The sequence below is a fragment of the Leptonotus elevatus genome, chromosome 18 (assembly GCF_054856555.1).
Source record: "Leptonotus elevatus isolate MCC_2025b chromosome 18, RoL_Lele_1.0, whole genome shotgun sequence".
Taxonomy (NCBI): domain Eukaryota; kingdom Metazoa; phylum Chordata; class Actinopteri; order Syngnathiformes; family Syngnathidae; genus Leptonotus; species Leptonotus elevatus.
The window spans coordinates 9396525-9416979 of NC_141256.1; the positions used below are offsets into that span (position 1 = coordinate 9396525).

Consider the following 20455-nt stretch of genomic DNA (forward strand, 5'->3'; position numbering starts at 1 on the left):
GGTTATTTCACTTTACGGCTACGGTTTGGGATACCTTAGATTTGACATGTTGTATATGCGCTTTCCATGTTAAATGTTCATCAATAATAATACCTAGAAACTTTATTTCCATTAGTCCTTTCTATTACATTTCTATATTACTATATTTCTACAGCTGATAATCATGAATCTGGTTTTACAATTTTTTATGAACAGTCTGTTGGTGTTGAACCAACCACTTCATAATATTCTTAAACTCTTTCTCTATTACTTGTAATACATTATATATATTTTTCCCGACAGCTTATTTGCAAACTTATATTCTATATTTTGTTAAATTCATTATTTTTATTAACATTGTGGTTTGTTTTTTATTCATGTAGGCAATTGACAGTGAAAATTCATTTTTACTGTAAGTGCATTTTAAAGTGTTTTATTTTTTACTTAATGAGTTGAAATACAATGGTCATTGCAATAGCCAGGGCTGTCCCAATACTTTTGCTCCAACGCTTAACTCCATCAGACTGTAATAGCGCGTCCGACCGATGGGCGTCGCTGTGGTGCCTCGGTGTTGCCAAGGGAGACCGCATAAAAACACCTCGTGCAAGTCTTCAATGGCTTCAAGAGTCCGCGAACTCAACTCTCACTACAACAGGCTGGACGCGGACCACCGGGACCCAAACCACATGAGACAACGTGTGCTGTCGTTCTGACCTTTTCCCCCCATTCTCTGTGTTTGTAAAAGAAGCGACGGTGGATTTAAATAAAAGAAGGCAGCGGCAGGCTTTTCTTAAGCCGTATTCACAGACGCCGAAGTGGTGAGTAGTCGTCGCCGTTCACGGGACGCCGCTACGTAGTTGACTTGGGAGTTAGCGGCACCCTGGTACTAAGCTAATCTGTACCATTTAAACTTCAGGGGAAGAAAAAAAAACAAAATGCGAAGTTGTATTCATCATAAGCCTGCTATAACTTTTTTCCAGTGATTATATTTAAGCATTTTCTGATGCGTAATATCGCCCAAATTGTCTTTTTACAGTCTTGTTAATCGCTAAATAGTCACACATGAAGGCTATTTAAACTAATCTCTTCGTAAAGCAGCGACTAACTAACATTAGTTCCACCTCTAGACGTATCAGTGGGTAGTAAAACCATAGCAAGTTAGTTTAACCACGTAGGTAGTAACATACCATTAGATGTTATGCAAACCACTTTTCCTTACTTTTTAAGGGTTTGAGTATCACTTAATTACTGTGCAGAATAATACATTATGTTAAAACAATGCAACTTGACACAAAAACATTTAGAATTCAATTTGGAATGAAATGCCTGCAAGGTTCGGTCACAAACGTGACTGTGAATATCTAGGACCAGACCCAAATTGGCTAAAGTTGACTGAAAATGCGTTGAGTAAAGAATTTGACCCCTTTCATTGCTGATAAGCGAAATGCTGTACTTTGCTGTACATTACTTTGAAAATCGAGGGCGTGATTTAAAAAATCAATACCTAATCTCCAAATTTGGGGTACCCAGGTTTGTTAGTCCCAGAGATGTTAAAACGAGAGATGAGCATGAGATGTTATATTTGGTGTGGTATTTAAATAGATGTATATTATGTGACACTTTTTTTTTTATGTGTGTGGTTACATGTTAACTGGAGTGCATAAGCCATCCTGTGAGTGGATGCTTACACATAGAAGTTCATCTCAAGTTATCGGATTATTTTTTTTGTGTGTGTGTGTGTGTAATTCTTTGTCATATGAAACAATCATATTTGAACATTTCACCTCCAATCCTATACAATATATGCATGGATATATCACTGTCCTGTTCAGGTACCTCGGCTTGCTGAGATATCCAAGGATTAATTAAGGCTGTGGCGACAGATGGCCCTCTCGAAGTCTCCGCTGTTTGTCAGCCGCCAGTCTAAACGGAGATAAATGCTTCCAGAGCTTGGAGCAAGAGGCGGGACGGGCGGGGGTGCTAGCCAGGCCTGCCAATTGTGATTAGCTGAGGCAAGTCAGGAGTAAAGGGGGAGGGCCGCCAGGAGTCTATGATATAAATGGCTACTGAACATAAGCGTTAAAATGGACCTTACCACTATTTGCGGACAAATACATTTGTAGAAAGAAATTTGTTGAGGAAATACGCTAAAATTGAGCTTGTGAGAGCCCGTTGACGGTGTTCACCAAAAATAAAATCGTCGACTTCCAGTCTGCTTTTTTTAATCCGCTATTTATACTCTTGTTTCTGCATGTATTTCAGGATGAACATTTGCACATCATAAGTCTACATCCCCTGCTGGAGTAAAATGGCCCCCGATGAGAGTCCCTGCACCAGTTCCTCTTAACAGCTGAGGCGAACTCAGCCAGGTCTGAGGTGGTCTGAGCCGTATGCTGGGGGGCCACGATGATCACGTCCCACATGAACGGTTATGTGCAGGAGGGCTCCGGCCACCGGGAGCGGGCGGTGGACTGCCCCGGCGACGAGAGTTGCCTCGTCAAACCCGTGCACTGCAGCGCCCAGATGGAGAGGATTCAGCACTACCAGGACGAGCTGAGGAAGAGGAGGGAAGAGGACGGCCGGGGGAAGCACGACATCGACCCCAACGCTTCGCTGAGGCTCAAGAAGCTGGCGCAGAATCCAAAAGTGGGCGTTGACAATCCCACCTTTGAAGGGAAGGAGAACGCCACCAAAGATGCACATTCCCAGGCTCCGATTGCCGGTGAGATGACTTGAATAGATGTCTCGGGGTCAAAGAGTAATGCAGGGAAGAATGGGAAGTTGTGAGCTATCGGGAGAGAGAACTAGAAACAAAAGAATGCCGAACAATGACAATTGAGGAGGCAGAGTCGAGGGCGGGGCGCGGAAGTGGGTGGCATTGTTTGCAGGACAAGGAACCATCAATTTAAGTTGAATACTGTCATGGAAGCACTGTGAGCACAGCTGCCTGGCAAAAGTACACACACTAGTCTATACTTGATATAGGTTATGTTAAAAATAAATAATAAACAATAATATATGTATAATAATAATAATAATAATTAATAATGTATATACCGAAATATAATAAATAAATAAAAGGAAAGTAGGCTCTAAAAAGTACAAACGTAAAATGTACAAAGTAATTTTCTTTGTATACAATATCTGTAAAAAAAAAAAAAAATGTTGCCCCTGTACATTACATTGTACATACTGGGGGGGGGGGGAAATTATATGTCACATGTTGTATGCAAGAACTAGCTCGCGTTGACTTTTTACAATGAAACCTACATACTGTAGCTTTGCTAAATTAGCCAACAATAACCGAAAAATACACCTTACTATTATGTTTTAGATTAATACAGTGAATTTTGAATGCCAGAATCTGATTGGGTTTTAAAGCCCTTTTCACACTGCGTTTAGCAGGGCATAGTTTGCCGTCGTCAGGCCCATTCATTGTGTATGTGGCCATATTTCTGTCGCGGCGGCGAGGCACCTTGATTTTGGAAATGTTGTATTCAAGAATGGCGGCTTCATTACCTCAGACAAGCACCAGTAATTTTGTTTCACCACGCAACTTCTTGACAATGAGTGCAGTGTGAAAAGGGGCTTTAGTCTGGCCAAAGGCACAACACATTCACCGCAAATCATTCTTGTAGCTTGCATCAAACTATTTTCTTAAATAAGGTTGTGGACAGGGGGGATAGGCCTATCAGGAAAAAAATCAGAATATGTTACTGATGTCGTTAATCATCCCTGGTTCCTTCATGCCACCTTATAAAAACTTAAACATGTTAGTCAATCAAGATCTGAACCAGAGTCGATTTTTACCTCTTATCTTGTGAACTTCACATGACTAATTGGTTGTCACCTGAGCAACTGTGATGTCATTTTCGGTCGAAAATGCCGTCCCTGAGATGGATAACAACGGGTGGATTTTGCTGCTTGATTCATATTCCACTAACACAATTTCAACCAGAATGTTGCGTTTAGACTAGTAGGGGTACATAGAACATTATATTGTAAAGATATATTTTTTTTGTAATATTTGTGTGAGAAAATACTTCTAGGCCATAAATATAAAACAAGCCAATAAGAAACTGTAAGTATGGTGGTGACTGAGCTCGCTTTGTGTAGCAACATCCACCCGCCATTGAAGATTTTCTACAAGATGTTGTCGTTTAGGTTGGAATTTGAGTCCTTTCACCCTGAAGAGCACTTGTGCCGGCTCACGATCTCTGTGGTTGTCCATCCCAAAGGTGTCTCAAGAGCTTGAGTCACATTCTTCCACTTAAATTCATCCGAGCGTGCTTTTAAGAATGTTGCTTTCAATCAGGCTGGAACCAAAAAAAAAGTGTCTTGCCTAAACTGTTCCCACCAAGTTAGAAGTCCGAATTATCCAAAATGTATCGGTCACATGACAATTTAAGATTCAGCGGTGAGTCCAGTGGTTGTTAATGCGCTCTTTTATAGCAGTTTGAATGGAGCTACAGTTCTCATCTCAAGTCAAGGATGAAACACGATTAGCCTAAATCACACTCTGGTATTAATCACATTCTCTGTGTGTGTGTGTGTGTGTGTGTGTGTGTGTTGCACATAAAACAAAACGAACCTTAAATGTCATCATTGGAAATGAGGTCCGATCATCCGTGCAACACGGTGTCCTGTGTGTCCACCTCCATCAGAGCTGGAGGAGCTTCTGCAGGCTGTCAAGTGGGTGCAGCACTGCGTGACGGACGCTCAGAGCCAGCAGGATGCGGAGCTGCTGCTCCAGCTGCTCGCCAAGGACGACTTCAAGTGCGCCTACAGCATCTACACCGTCGTGTCCCAAAAGATGAACCGAGTGACCCCCACCTCGCCCCTCACGGTGCAAGCGCAAGAGCTGTGCCTAGAGGTAGACCTCAGTATTGCATGTGACACTTTCGTCACGGTAAGGCGATGGAGTTTTTGCGGCGGCAAAACTATTTTACCGTCGCTTCCGGACTGAAAGCTAGCGTCGGGGAAATACGGTAGTAGCGGTGTCAAAATTAATCGACTATTCATCGATTATCGAATTCATGGACAGCTATTTCAGTAATTGAGGAATTGTTTTGAGTTATTGTTTAAACTTCTGATTTCAGCCTCTCAACAGTAGCAGTAACTATTGTGATTTTTGTCATCATTCACACTTATTTTTGTTTAATCAAAATAAGACAATTACAAACATCGGCTTTTAACCAGTAAATGAATCCCTTTCTAAAAGATTGGTGAGGACATCAATCCCTCTCTTGTGATAGTGTTTAAATGTTGCTTAGTTTTTTTTGTTTTTTAAAGCGGAAGTCAATCGCAAAATGTTTGGGGACAATCTGTTCTATGCAGCCCCACTGGTCTAAATACGGTAGTAACCAATCACATCTCAGCTTCAGAAAACAGCTGTGATTGATCGTTACCTGAGCCCTGAGCAACATTAATGTCATGTTCAGCAAGTGGCAAAATGGCCGCCCCCTGAGCTGGATGAAGATGGCTGGATTTGGCTTCATAACTCATCTCATCAGAATATCATGTTTAGACTAGTGAGGCCACAAGAAATGTTTAAGGTTGACTTCCACTTTAATCCCGAAACAATACCAAATAATAATAATTTGTTCATTAACAGTAATCAGAAAATAATATTTTGTGATATACTTAAATGCAAAAAATATACATTTAAAGGGGGGGGGGGTGATATATATATATTTTTTTGATAGTGACAGCCCTATAATTTAGTACAGTTTGATTTTTCTGTCTGTATTCATTTAAAAATAAGCCCAGTGTTTCCCCCCAGTGTTTCATAATTTCAGAACGGCTGGTCTAGAAATACAAATCAAAGACAACCTTGCTAATGAGATGGCCAATGCTCCTGTATTTGGATGTGGTTGTATTGGCTACAAAGAAATCAATTGAAACATTGAGTCATTAAATGAAGTCATGTGCTTCATTTGCCAACCGAAAAGTCTGGTCATTATTTGCGGGGTTAGTCTTGTCAAGTCAGTTAGTCCGAAAGCAAAGCGGCAGTAATTGACTTACGTCCCCGCACAGTTGAGCCTGTGTTGTTTCCTGTCGCACAGAAGCCGAGACATGCATTGGAACACGCTTTGCTGTCATTTAGGTAAACACGCCCGGTTTTGTCAACCCCAGAAAAGAAATGAGGAAAATACAAATGTGGCCGAATCAGCCTTTTATTGTGACGAAACAGGCAGCCATGAGATGCGTAAAGTTCATGCAAAGGCCACCAAAGCAGCACGGCCGCTATTCCAGTCTTGCCTCGAGACAACCCGACTGAGCGGATCTATTTTGCTCTCAGACATGGAAACGCGGCGTCCTCCTGTTGTGAGAGCACACAGCGGGCACGGATCCCGAAGCGTTTTAACAACGTCGGGCCTGCGTCGGACGTTCCTATTGAATAAGCTAATCTCTTTGCGGGCCGCGGTGCGGCACGGTTGCAGCAGGGAGCGGGCCAGAAAAAGAAACTCCAGCAGCTTACTGTAGTGCGGTTGGAGGAGCAGCATGAGCGATGAAGTGCGTCACCTTGTTGGCGAGCTTGATTAGTGTCATGGACACAGCAGCAGACCGCAAAGTTTGATGTCAGCCACTGGAAACGTGACTGAAAAGCAGAAAATAAATAAAGTGGATCACATAACATTCATTACTTTGAATGAGTGTTAGGGAGCTCAATTTTTTTTTATATACAAAGAATACATGGGCAACACATTTCATTATTTGAAGATCTTCCCTCTTCATTTCTGATCAATAATCATGTGACCTTGTATTCAGGTCCAGAAGATCCTCCAGTCCAGCCAACAGCGAGAAGGTTTGGAGCTCCGGGCTCTGCTCACCAATCCTCATCTCCAGGTCAGGTGACCTGTGTCAGTATGATTGACATCCATTGACTTGCGATTTTGCTCTAGGGCTCCCCCTACTGTCAGGGAGTGGTAAATGTGCCAGCATTTGAGTTACCAGCAGTTAAAAACTCTGAAGTGCAGCTGACTGCAGACACTTTAAGACATAATGAACATCATTTGATTGACAGGTGAAGGTCAAGCAGGGCGTGGTTTCAGTGCCTTTGGCAGACACGCCCACACCATCCTAAAGCTGGAAGCCAGTCTCTGGATTTCATGATTTAGGGGGCTTATTCTAAATACATGGCTTTTTTTTTATTATTATTATTAATTCACTCAAATTTGGCAGGTTTGTTAACAACACTTTCTTCTGTGTTGTGTCAAACATTTTTGGGTCCCTTTATACCCTTTTATAGGGTCTTTACAATATTTAAAATAAATAAATAAAAGCTAAATCTGTTCTGAAAATGAAATGGAGTTCAAGCTGGCTTTGCTGTTAAGTAGTTTCTCAGAACTGATTTAAAAAAAAAAAAAGTTATTTTAATCTATTTGCATATTTTCCTCCTTGACCAAATAAAACTGTGCTGCAATTTTGTGTTTTTTGCATGAGCATGAACTTTTAGATCAGTAAAAAGTCTTGAATGTGATTTTCCTAAATTAATTCATGAATTCCATTGCTATTCAAAGGATATTAAAAAACGGCATATTGCATTGATCTGGCTGACGCTGCCCACATAGTCTCTCCATTTCCACAATGGAATGGGATCGACTCCAACTCCGCTCAACCCTGAACAAGATAAGCCGTAGACAAAATTGGTGGGATGGATGGATAGATGTTGAGCCTATATCTCAACTCCTATTTGTCACATCTAATGTGTTGAGTTGCTCTTAAATTGCGTTTGATTCAACCTGCACATACCCTTTTTCACCTATAACCGTTTTGTACCCGAGAAAGCAAAATAAGAAGGTACGATTGTTTGTTTGATGGCGTCCTCAATCCTGACTGTTTGCTTTGGGTACTCAGGCGCTGATGCAGGCACATGACAGCTTAGCTGTGCAGGAAATGGCGGAGGACAACGTGATCCAGTATTTGGGGGAAACTGTGAAAATGGTGCGGCTGCATAAGACTCGTGACACTCCGCTGGTGAGACGCCATTCACATTCTTGAATGTTTAACTCGGGAAGTAATGGTCAGCGGGACAAATACAAATACTGCCTCCAGGGTGCGACCGTGCGTAATGACATGGACAGCGTGGTGGTGAGCCGCGTAGTGAAAGGCGGGACCGCCGAGCGGAGCGGCCTGCTCAACGAGGGGGACGAGGTCCTGGAGATCAACGGCATTTCTCTTCGCGGGAAACACGTTAATGAAGTTCATGACTTACTGGTGAGAACAAGTTGTAATGGTTTTGGAGTTTTTAATTATAGTTTTTTGTTGTTGTTGTGGTTTTACTTTTTTCCCTGTTATCTTTTAGAGCAATTTTGTTTTTTTACTTTTTTCCCCTGTAATTTTTTAGAGCAGTTTTGTTTTGTTTTGTTTTTTTACTTTTTTCCCATTATTTCTTTTAGAATAATTTTGTTAGTGTTTTTCCCTGTTACTTTTTTAGACCAATTGTGGTAGTTTTTTTGTTTTTGGTTTTTTTTTCCTCTTATTTTTTAGGGCAATTTTGTTTGTTTTTTCCCTGTATTTTTTTTTAGAACGATTGTGTTAATTTATCTTCTTTCTTTTTTTTACCTGTTATATTTTAGAGCAATTGTATTTATTTATTTTACTTTTTTCCCCTGTTATTTTTTTGTGTGCAATATTGTTAGTTCTCTCCCCCCTTCAATTTTCTTTTAGCAATTTTTAGTTTTTTCCCCCGTTATCTTTTTTTGAGCAAATACGTTTTTTTCCCTGTTATTTTTTTTAGAACGACTGTGTTAGTTTTTCTTTTTTTTTTCCTGCATTTTTTAAAGCAATTTTGTTTTGTTTTATTTATTTTTTCCCCTGTTATATTTTAGAGCAATTTTTTTTATTTTATTTTTTTACTTCTTTCCCCAGTTTTTTTTAATGCTTTGTTCATCTCTCCTCATCCACCAGCAACAAATGCACGGCACTTTGACCTTCCTCCTCATCCCAAGCTCTCAGATTAAACCTGCCCCGCACAGACAGACTGTGGTAAGTCTCTAAGGTGGACCCGTGCGGCCTGTCTGCACGCACACATACAAGCTAGGGCGGCCAAGACCGTGTAAAACCCCTGCTCAACCGCTTCCGCCCCCTGTCCCGCAGATGCACGTACGAGCTTACTTTGACTACGACCCTTCGGATGACCCTTTCGTGCCATGTCGGGAGCTGGGCCTGTCTTTCCAGAGAGGGGATATTCTGCACGTCATCAGCCAGGACGACCCTAATTGGTGGCAGGCGTACAGGGACGGAGATGAGGAAAACCAGTTACTGGCTGGACTCATTCCAGGTTGGGAGTAGAACATCATAAATATGATTAGTTTGTTTACTTCGGTTTCCTTTGTATGGCAAAAACATGACTGAACATATTTGTTTTGTGAGTTGAGGTAAATAACACCAATACTTAGCACGTTGCTATCGGGCGGGAACACTGGTTGTCAAAATATGGTGGATTTCATATTTTCTTCACAAATAGATCATATGGACGTATTTTTAAGCATTGACAATCAATTTAAAGTCGAAAACAAATTCATTAATGTCCTTGCCCTCACTTCACGGGAGCCATGCATCATTATGTCACCTCAAGAGTGAAAGTCTGGATTTATTGTATTTTTTTGTAAACAATAACAAGTGGCAATACTTTAGATAAGAGTGAGCCTATTTTGTTACAAGGAACTGGTCCGCTCATCGTTTTATTTATTGCATCACTTTTGGCTGTAAGACCTTTGGAAAAGAGTTTATATTGTGCAATTAGCGGTTGAACGTTATTTTGGTGTATAATGTTGCTGTATAATAGTATAGCGATCCAAAGTATAATACCAATTTAAACGATACAATATTTTTTTTAATTTCCATAATATTAGTGATTTGGGCGATAGGAGGATTCTACCTGCCAGCTACAACATAAAAATGTATATTTGCACTGTCCAAGCAATTCATTGTGGCCGGCAACTAACCTGACACTATCTGAGCCGTCCCAGGAGTAAAGCCCCGCCCATCTGGCAAGACCCGCAGATTAAATCAAACACCTGAGAATTAATAGAGATTACTCTTTGACCCAAGCTTGTGGCTGCTACAAAAGGAGGTTAAGCAGTTGGAAATGGAAAGTGGGCCAACTAGAGATAAAAACATGGGAAATATACAGGATATTATTACAATAAATGAAGAGCTTTAAGTTCAAATTGTTTTTATGCAAACAGTCATGTCGTCATATTTGTCAGGGAAGTGCTTCCAGCAGCAGAGAGAGACCTTGAAGAAAAGCGCTCCAGACAGGAGCAGAGAACAACAAGGTAAGAAGATCATGTTGCTGTGAAGGTTACACATGCGCGAGACATAAACAACCGTGTCTTATTTTTTAGGGAAACGTTGGTATGTGAAGAAAAACAAGAAGCAGCAGCAGCAGAAGAAGAAAAGCACATCTCCTCTGAGCAAAAACACAGGTAAAAAAAAAAAAAAAAAGTATTTAATCAACACTTGCGTTTGCGTTCTACTCTCACTGTCTGTCGGTCTCAAGCAGCTTTTGTCAGTGTGCAAACATTGTCTGCTTAAATGCAGCACAAACTCCTCGAGCTAGAGCTGCCATGACCTGGCCTCTGCTTGGCTCAGATTAGTCTCCTGCTCACAGACAGGGATCAGAGGACGCACCAACAGGTGCCCAGCAGGGGCCTGAATCTCTTGGTGGGACCCTGTGATGTCATGTAGTGAACACTTTGCCACATAGACAAACACAAGTTTGCATGTGTGCTGCTTTGTGTGCCCAATTGTGGGTCCCAAGCAGATCTTTGGCCAAAGCTGCATTTAAAAAGCACCAACAATTGGCCTCGTTCAAATCCCATAAATCCTCTGGGTGCACTGTTTAAATTACGGTCAACGCGTGGCATACTCTGGCATACTTTCACACAGTCGAGTGGGGAAAAGTTTGAGCTTCTTTTAAACTGTTTGATTTTCTGCATCATTCCTTTGTATTTTTGTTTTTTAGTCAGATTTAATTCCACTTGACATCAATTACAATCAATTGGTAGCATTGCTTTGGATAGGCAACTTAAATGCTGGAGGGTGCCACATAAGGAGTGAACCTCACACTTCTTGTATGCCCCCCAAAAAAATAGAAATATGGACAAAATATGTTCTCTTAATATATTTCATTTTCCCAGTGCAAAGGGCTCACAAAACTGCTCAACAAGACACCAACATTAAGTGCAAGAAATACTTCTTTTTTTTTTTCCCCCACAAAATTCAACTCACTCAAAATGTTCATTTATTAATTAGATACTATGCTTCTACTGCATATTAGTCCAAATTAAAAATAATAATAATAATAATAATAATAATAAATTAGGCCTACCTGCGATTGGCTGGCAACCAGTTCAGGGTGTACCCCGCCTACTGCCCGAAGCCAGCTGGGATAGGCTCCAGCGACCCCCGCGACCCTTGTGAGGAAAAGCGGTTAAATGGATGGATGGAAATTAGGGTTACTTACATTGTAGTATTTGGCAGCATAAGACCCAGTGTGATTACTACAAATGTGTGTCAATGACATGTCTGCCATCTAGTGGTGAATTGTGATATTGCAATTTAAAGCTACACAACCCTCTTCATATTCAGTTTGGCATTTGTGGATTTGATTTTTTTTTTTGTAATATTGTTTCATATTCTGATTTATTTTTATTCTTTTAAGTTTTGAATTTTTGGAAGATTTTTTTTTTTGGGGAATAGTTTTTTATTCAAACTTAATTATTTATTTTATTTTATTATTATTTTTATTAATCAATTTGCCAGTCAATGTGGTTGGCCACCAGTTGCCCATTCCTGGCTTACTTTTAAATAAAAAAAATAATAATAATAAAATAAAGGCCTTTAATATATTAGACACCTCCTTACATTTGTTACTGAGTAAAATAATAAATACAAATATGGTAACCTCATTAAAACTTCTTCCTGTCTACCGTCTTAATTTCTACAGCAACCACTTAAGAGTGAATCAATCCCAGCGGTGACGTTCATATTGACCTTGTCGCCCTCTCTCACCAATCTCCACAGAATGTGATGACGTCCTGACCTATGAGGAGATGTCTCTCTATCACCAGCCCGCCAACCGCAAACGTCCCATCGCTCTGATCGCTCCTACAAACAGCGGCCACGACGAGCTGCGTCGCAGGCTGCTCTCCGTTGAACCCGACAAGTTTGCCGTCGCTGTCCCGCGTAAGTTACCACAATTAACTTTAAAAAAAATAAACATTTAAAACACGCTCTTAACAGGCTGTAATTTAAACACTTGTCAGACACGACCAGAAGCCCGAGGATCCACGAGCGAAACGGGCGCGAGTACCACTTTGTGAGTCGGCAAGGGTTCGAGGCCGACTTGTCGGCGGGGAAGTTCATCGAGTCCGGGGAGTACGAGAAGAACCTTTACGGAACCAGCACGGACTCTGTGCGACACGTGGTCAACTCTGGACGCATCTGCGTGCTTTGCCTGCACACCAGGGTACGATAGCGAGCGCGTTTCGCTACATCAGACTCTTTCCTAGTCTGTAATTATGGGCCTGCTGCGGAGCGAGCACGACCGCTAATGTGAGCCCGCAAACGCCGAAGCTCAGAATTTTGAGACAGGCGTACATCCACTAGTCCGCCGTGCTGCCTTTATTTCTTACTAGAAAATGTTTTCAAATAATAACGGGTGAAAATTTACTTTTTTCATTTGTATTTTTTTGTCTCTTTCTGACTCTTATTCAACAGTCGTTGAAGGTGCTGAGGTCCTCCAACCTCAAGCCATTCGTCATCTTCATTGCTCCGCCTTCTCAGGAACGACTGCGCACTCTGCTGGCCACCGAGGAAAAAACACCTAAGGTACTAAATGGTCTCCTTTATCCTGCTCGTGAGTGGACATTAAGTCAAATTTGGTGTCCCGCGCAGCCGGAGGATCTTAAGGAGGTCATCGAGAAGGCTCGCGAGATGGAGCAGGATTTCGGCCACGTTTTTGACGCCACCATCGTCAACGGCGAGCCCAACGAGGCTTTCTTCGAACTGCGCAGGCTCATTGAGAAGCTGGACACGGAGCCTCAGTGGGTGCCCACCTCCTGGCTCTGCTAAGCTGCTCGGGATGGACATACGGAGGTTCTTGAAGGCTCCAGATGAAGGACAGGTGGTACATTTTTCATTTTTGCACATTTGCTCCTGTTTTGGTTTCTCAGAGATGGACTCAGGTTTCTTACAATTCTTCTTGTCTTTGTCCCATTTGTGTTTTTTTTTGTCTGCTTTAGCCATTTGTGAAGCATAGACATATATTAATATTTATAATTGTAAATACAGATTTTCTAGGGAAAAAAATACTGTAATTGTGTATACAATGGGAGTCAAAATGATATAATGGTACATTGCTTTAAGAGGCTCCATTTTGTTAGTTACCACAATCAGTATTATTTTGTTTGCTCATTTGTGTTTTATTGAAAGCGCTCAAACAAAATCTTGTCTATAATAACTGGTTATCATTAAACAGTATATTATACTGCAAAATCTTACCAAGCCTGTGATTCATACCTGAACAAGATGTGTTAAATGTAACAGTGTGGTGCAAAATGGCCGCCAGCATCCGGCTCAGTTGAGTTTCGTGAGGCCTCAAGACAACAAATACTGGGTCCAGCTTTTATTTGATAATGTGTGTGTTACAGCAAGTTAAACATCTTTTAAATGAGGTAATGGCACACACTCTTGACTTGCACAATTATTTTAACATTTACAGCATTCAAAACATTCATTAATCACAATTTACTTTTAAACGTTATCTTTAGACGTATATTTATTTGAACTACTTTATAGTTGTGTACAAGTATGGAAACGTGATTCTCTTCGGTATGACGCAACACAACAAATCACAAACACAAACACAACTGCCTTCATTCGAAGACTTCGACATCGCCCTGTTAGGCTCAGAATAAATATATTGAATGGTTGCCTTGGCAACGGGGCATTTACTCGAACAGCATGTCTTCGTCCGTCTCCTCCGTCAGCATGTTGGCGGGCTCCGCGATGGGGCCCAACTTGGCCAGGCGGGCGGCGATCTCCTTCTCCGTCCTCTCTCGCAGCTGTTTCTTTTTCTCCTGGATCTTCTTCAGCCTGTGAGAACGACCAATGAGATTTCAGACGTCGAAAAGTAACCAAACAAGGACCCCAACGAGGTCACCGACCTGTAGAACTCCTCTCGTTCCCGCTCATCCAGCTCCGTAATGATGTACGTCAAGGTGCGGTCGATCCGAGGGATGATAACTGGTAAAGGACCATGATTAGCCTTGAAACTAAAATTTGTGATCAAACGTTGAAATTGTTAAAGCGTACCATGCTCGATTGCATTCACACGGCGGTTGGTGATCTTGATGGCCTCATCCAGAGTGACAAAAGATGTCTGGGGACAAAATGTGATAGAATTTTGCATGGTTGTCAATTGTACCCCACTCTGAAAGAGCGCCCCCTACCTGTAGGGAGGCCAACTCCACAAGCAGCTCCACAGCTCTCGCATAGTTCCTCTTCAACCTGGAGAGCTGCTCTCCTCCTCTGGCGAGACCAGTCAGCTCGTAGCCTGACAATCACAGACAGATTGTCAACAAAACACTTTAAAAAAAAAAAAACATATTTAATCCAAATATTGTTTTACTTACTATCCCCGCCTTCTTGGTAATGCTCAAAAACAGGAAGAGTAACACCTGCCACATTGTCTTTTTTGGCACGCACCTTCACCTGAGCTTTGTTGACATTCTGGATGACTGTAGTGCTGTGGAAACAAAAACATTCATTTATTTCACACACACTTAATTCATTTTTAAACACTACTTTTACCTGAAGTCACCAGCTGCGAATTTGGCTTCAGCCAAGGAGAAAGCCGCCTCTCTCATCACCTCCCCCATCTTGGTCTTTGTCTGAAAACACAGTAAGTCTTTAACGAATGTACTCCAAAACAAAATTTTTATGCTCCTCCTTAACAACTGACTTCGATAATCTTGCGAAGGATTAAACGGAATCGCATGGAGAGAGCGTCCGACTTCTTCTTGAGCAGGTTGCGGCCCGTCTGCGCTCCTTTCATACGAGCCTTCATGATGGTCTGAGCCCTGGGAAACACAGCAACGCAATGACACTCGCGTAGCTCTTCGAAAAGATCTTCTAAAGGGTTACGGTAAATCAAATACTCTAGATCAGATAATACAGTTGCTGAATTCAATAGTGCATACATCTTATAACTAGGATTTATCTAGCTGTGTTGATAATTAACCAATCGCAATCAATCTTGTTAAATGGGAGTCGGCATAACACTGCCATCATTTAAAATGCCACTGATGAACCGCAATATACATTTCAGATGGTCTAGTAGGTTTTTCATTCAACATTTGCATATTTGATTTATGAGGTTCTGTAGTTTCTAAATGTATTGGGGAAAATCTTTCATGGTTATTACAGTTTAAACTTTCAAAATTCAGAAAATTGCAACAATACAATGTAATCATTGCCCAAGAAGATGTCATTGAAGTAACAGGGTCATATAAATAGAAAACGTCACATGACAAGGACTCTTCCTCTTTTAAATTATAACGCAAAAAAAGAGAAAATGAACCCAACCTACAAGTGCATGAAAATCGTGTTTACGTACTCAAAGATGGACGCAAAAAATTTAAATAAAAACAATCGCTGTTATTTGTAGTTGGATGCTAAACGGTATTAGCAAGCGTAGCTATCAAACAAGCTTACATTCTGGATGGGAACACGTCGAGCCTCTCCTTTCCAGACATCTCTTCGGCTTTCTGGTGATTATCTGGATCGCGAAAGCGTAATTTGCCGATATTTAGTTTTTTCACGAACAAATATAAAGCTCTTCGTGCGGGATTTCAAGCACAGGTTGAGATGATCTTGTCAGACACTTCGGCCGTGGATCAGCTGACCTCCGGCCACGTGACTCCCAGTGGGTCAGCTGTGCGCATGTGCGGATGAGAAAAATTGACGATCTTTTCCGGGTCGAAAAATTAGCACAGCCGTGAATACGAGCTAACAGATGCTAGTTCTCTATCGCTAAAAGGAACCCGAGGGGACCAAAATAGGACATTTAAACACTCAGTGAATCACTTTAAAGGCATTTGTTATCCAAACACATGACACAGGTGAGTTTTAACGGACAAAGCGGACGTTTTGGTGGCAAGGTGGTGATGCTAGCTGTTAGCCGCGCTCTTCTGCATGTGCCGCATGTGAGCTGAGCACCCGGCTACTAGCTACAAGCTAATAATGCTAGTAGCTTCTTTTTCATACTCTCATTGTGTCATTGTCTTGAGGTAATATGATACCATTCATACGTAATGCGTATGGTAGATATTTGAATGTTCGTATCTGCGTTTGTCGTATTGACCTCCTGAGAAATCAACACGTTTAGACTTTTTCTGTTGCATCATCTTGAGTCCGACATAAACTGAAACATTTGCGAGCTGTGGTTTATAATTGTATAAATATTCACTTTGACTACTCTGGCACTGTTAAAGCTTAAAATCAGTAAATACACGTAAATACAAGATGTCAATTGTGACAACTAGGACTTTTTTTTCTCAAACCGATACCAGTACGACTCGAGTACTCTGTTCTTGAATAGTCAACGATACAAAGTACCGATACCATTAGTACTTTTGCTAATAACCACCCCCCCCCCCCAAAAAAAAAGTATAGTACAGTATGTTTCACAAATCACAACATGGCATTTTCCCTTAAACTTTCATGAAATGAAAGTAAATTTTCTGTTTGTCTAATTTAAAATTTGTCTGCCCTAATCACAAGTACCGATACCTTGAAATCAGGCAAGGTATCGACCTGATCCCCATACTAATAATAATGATAATGTATTTAATCGACTCAAACTTGAATTGTGCATTTGATGTAAAGGATATCAGATGGAAAAGGCAGCCTGCAGGGTTATAATATTAGTTTTTATTTTATTTTGAAAATGTTTCATTTTAATTTAATGTATTTATCACATGTAAGATTCAACTGTAATTTTTTCTGTATAGTGGATAATACTGAAAAAAAAAACATAAAAAAAACTCATTTTCACTATAATTGTAGTAAAAGTGGGAAAATGTGTTGTACATGAAAAATAATGACATCATCATATTAATGATAAGCAAAATATCTTGTTATTGCCGAAAATGTCTAAATGAGTCAAGTATCCCTTTAGCATCATTAAAACTCCATCCTTTTTCAATTTTTTGGACTGTTTTTTTTTTTTTTTTGAAATAGCGATGCCGGGCCTCAGCTGTCGATTCTACCAGCACCGCTTCCCAGAGGTGGAGGACGTGGTCATGGTGAACGTGCGCTCCATCGCCGAGATGGGCGCCTACGTCAGCCTGCTGGAGTACAACAACATCGAGGGCATGATCCTCCTCAGCGAGCTGTCGCGCCGGCGCATCCGCTCCATCAACAAGCTCATCCGCATCGGCCGCAACGAGTGTGTGGTGGTCATCCGGGTGGACAAAGAGAAAGGTGAGCGGGGGGGGGGGGCTTTGCCCGCGGCGCGTTTGGTGTGAAAAGGGTTGCCGACCGCGTGTGCCCGCTTGCTTCCTCGCCAGGTTACATCGACCTGTCCAAGCGGAGAGTTTCGCCGGAGGAGGCCATCAAGTGCGAGGACAAATTCACCAAATCTAAAACGGTGAGCGCCGCCGCCTCGCCGCTTGAAACGACAGCGACTCGTGAGAGAGATGGGCGCGTTGAGTTTTGCTGTGCGCGCGCAGGTGTACAGCATCCTGCGGCACGTGGCCGAAGTGCTGGAGTACAGCAAAGACGAGCAGCTGGAGAGCTTGTACCAGCGCACGGCGTGGGTCTTCGACGAGAAGTACAAGCGGCCCGGGTACGGCGCGTACGACGTCTTCAAGCAGGCCGTGGCGTAAGTGCTTGCCCACAACCTTTGACCTCTGTTTTCTACTAAAACCGACGGCAAATCTTCTGCCTGTAATTCATATCTTTACTGGTCACAAAGATGAGCGGTTATTTTGTCCACTGACACCCACTCAAGTGCCATTTTGAAATGTGGTGGTCATTTTTGTTGAGGAATTTCAGATGCTGCTGCAGTAAAATAATAACAAAACTGTAAATGGGAATATATATATTTTTTGAATATATCGCACATGTAATAATTTGAAACCTGTCGTTATTTATAGTTTGTTAGGCCACAGAGATACTTATGGGGCCCACTTTTGTGCGTATCGTGCCATTTAAAAAGTTTTGCTATACATACTGTAATTTAAAAAAACAAGTCTTATTATGCATCATGACATTTTATAAAAAAAAAATCTTATCTTACTATACATGATTGTTTAAAAAAAACGCATGGTCATTTTAATTAAAAACAAACGCCTTACTATAAATGGTTGCATAAAAAATGCCTTACTGTACAGTCACTAGAAAAAAACGCCTTACTATTAAAAAAAACGGTCTTTTAAAAACAACTTACTTTTGGCTAACTATGGTCGTTTAAAAAAAATCACCTTACTATTAAAAACAGTTTTACTATTGGCCTACATGGTCTTTTCTTTTATTTTATTTTAACGGCGTGTTTATACATGGTCGCTTAAAAAATGCCATACATGCCTTACATTGTCGTAAAAAAATCTCCTTACTATAAAAAAAAAGAAAAGAAGATATTTTAAAAAACAACAACTTACTATTGGCCTACATGGGCGTTTTTTTTAACGCCTTATTTATACATGGTCGTTAAAAAAATGCCTTACTGTAAATGGTCAGGTTTTTGTTTTTTGAAGCCTTACTACGCATGGTCGCTTAAAAAATGCCTTATATTGTCGTAAAAAAACTCCTTACTAGTTAAAAAAATTATATATTTTAAAAACAACTTACTATTGGCCTACATGGTCATTTAAAAAAATTGCTTTACTATTAAAAAAAAAAAGTCTTACTACTGGCCTACATGGTCGTTTTTTTAAACGCCTTACGTTGTTGTAAAAAAACACCTTAATATTTAAAAAAAAGCTCTTAAAAACAACGGCTTACTATTGACCTACACGGTCTTTAAAAAAACGCTGTACTGTATGTACATGGTTGTTTAAAAAAAAATTGCTTTACTATAAAAAAAAGTTACTGTTGGCCTACATGGTCATTCTTTTTAAACGCATTACTATAAATGGTCACATTTTTTTAAAAGCCTTACTATGCATGGTCGCTTAAAAAATGCCATACATTGTTGTAAAAAAAACACCTTACTATTTAAAAAACAATCTTTTGAAAACAACGACTTACTATTGGCCTACATGCTAGTTTAAAAAAAACGCCTTATTATACATAGTTGTTTTAAAAAATAATAATAATTAGATGAGGGGAAAAAATGAAAACGGCAACACCTGCAGTGAATTTTCACACAAAATGTACTTGCAATTAATACATGAACATGACCGTGTTTTGTTTTGAGATCATGCGACTTATGACTTGGATGTGCTGACGTTTGTGTTCCGCTGACGCAGTGATCCTGCCATCCTGGGTGACCTGGACCTAACAGAAGAAGAGCAGGCCGTGCTTATTGACAACATCAACAGGCGACTCACTCCGCAGGCCGTCAAGATCCGAGCAGGTGACAACAAAAAAAAAAAAAAAAAGGGGGATGATGTCTGATATAAATAACATCATTTGGGGTTTTTTGTCTGGCAGACATTGAAGTGGCGTGTTATGGCTACGAGGGCATCGACGCCGTGAAGGAAGCGCTGAGGGCGGGACTGGGCTGCTCTACAGAGTCCATGCCCATTAAGGTATAATAACATCATGCGACATTGACGCGAGTTCTGTCGCCATGGCAACGATGTAATACCAAACTGCCATTAGATCAACCTGATCGCTCCGCCCCGCTACGTGATGACCACCACCACTCTGGAGCGCACGGAGGGCCTCTCCGTCCTCAACCAGGCCATGGCGGCCATCAAGGAGAAAATCGAAGAGAAGAGGGGCGTCTTCAACATCCAAATGGAGGTGAGCAAAAACAGCGCATGTGACAAAAAGAAAAAGGCCAGGTGGGTACAGGTGTGAGCGTTGAGCATTAACTGCGCCTTCAGCCCAAGGTGGTAACGGACACGGACGAGACGGAGCTGGCCCGGCAGCTGGAGCGGCTAGAGAGGGAAAACGCCGAGGTGGACGGAGATGACGACGCCGAGGAAATGGAGGCAAAAACGGAGGATTAGAGATGCCAGCAATTACCAACTGCTGTTAAAAAGTGCCTTGTTTGGACTTCTAACAGCAGTTTTTGGTTGATCCCTTTTTCATTCAGAAGGTATTTGACATATTGAGTCATTCAAGGACACAACGTGCTTCTTTTTTCAAATGACATCACAGTGACCTTCAAACCAGTATCCATGGCATTGTCACTCAAATGTGTTAGGAGGTTAAAAAAAAAAAAACGATAGGATCCACTCTTGCCCGTTCCCTTGGCATCAATAAAGAAAAATCTTGCTCTCAATGTGTC

At 41.2% G+C, this 20455-nt stretch overlaps 3 protein-coding genes across 5 annotated transcripts; 2 read left to right on the forward strand and 1 right to left on the reverse strand.

Moving 5' to 3' along the window:
- Nucleotides 1–558: 558 nt before the first annotated feature.
- pals1b (protein associated with LIN7 1, MAGUK p55 family member b) lies at nt 559–13493 on the forward strand. Of its 3 annotated transcripts, XR_015090736.1 has the most exons (15): nt 559–797; nt 2242–2701; nt 4596–4852; nt 6751–6828; nt 7840–7959; nt 8038–8199; nt 8893–8970; nt 9082–9265; nt 10197–10265; nt 10335–10415; nt 12016–12177; nt 12258–12460; nt 12712–12822; nt 12889–13117; nt 13236–13493. XR_015090736.1 is itself a non-coding variant. In XM_086060737.1 (14 exons), the coding sequence occupies exons 2-14, from the start codon at nt 2386–2388 to the stop codon at nt 13063–13065; spliced, it is 1998 nt and encodes a 665-aa protein (XP_085916863.1). In that variant the 5' UTR covers nt 559–797; nt 2242–2385; the 3' UTR covers nt 13066–13493. The 3 variants fall into 3 exon arrangements, 2 of the variants coding, with proteins under 2 accessions (XP_085916863.1, XP_085916864.1); XM_086060737.1 differs by having other exon boundaries at nt 12889–13493; XM_086060738.1 differs by having other exon boundaries at nt 560–797; nt 4644–4852; nt 12889–13493.
- A 110-nt stretch (nt 13494–13603) lies between these two features.
- atp6v1d (ATPase H+ transporting V1 subunit D) lies at nt 13604–15924 on the reverse strand. The gene is made up of 8 exons (XM_086060740.1): nt 15709–15924; nt 14957–15074; nt 14806–14885; nt 14628–14740; nt 14445–14548; nt 14308–14374; nt 14160–14238; nt 13604–14088 (listed from the first exon to the last, which is right to left on the reverse strand). The coding sequence occupies exons 1-8, from the start codon at nt 15747–15749 to the stop codon at nt 13944–13946; spliced, it is 747 nt and encodes a 248-aa protein (XP_085916866.1). The 5' UTR covers nt 15750–15924; the 3' UTR covers nt 13604–13943.
- A 14-nt stretch (nt 15925–15938) lies between these two features.
- On the forward strand, nt 15939–20449 carry eif2s1b (eukaryotic translation initiation factor 2, subunit 1 alpha b). Its single transcript, XM_086060739.1, has 8 exons — nt 15939–16115; nt 17236–17478; nt 17565–17644; nt 17727–17878; nt 19467–19573; nt 19651–19748; nt 19822–19965; nt 20049–20449. Exons 2-8 carry the CDS (start codon nt 17238–17240, stop codon nt 20172–20174), a joined length of 948 nt encoding a protein of 315 aa, XP_085916865.1. The 5' UTR covers nt 15939–16115; nt 17236–17237; the 3' UTR covers nt 20175–20449.
- Nucleotides 20450–20455: the final 6 nt, after the last annotated feature.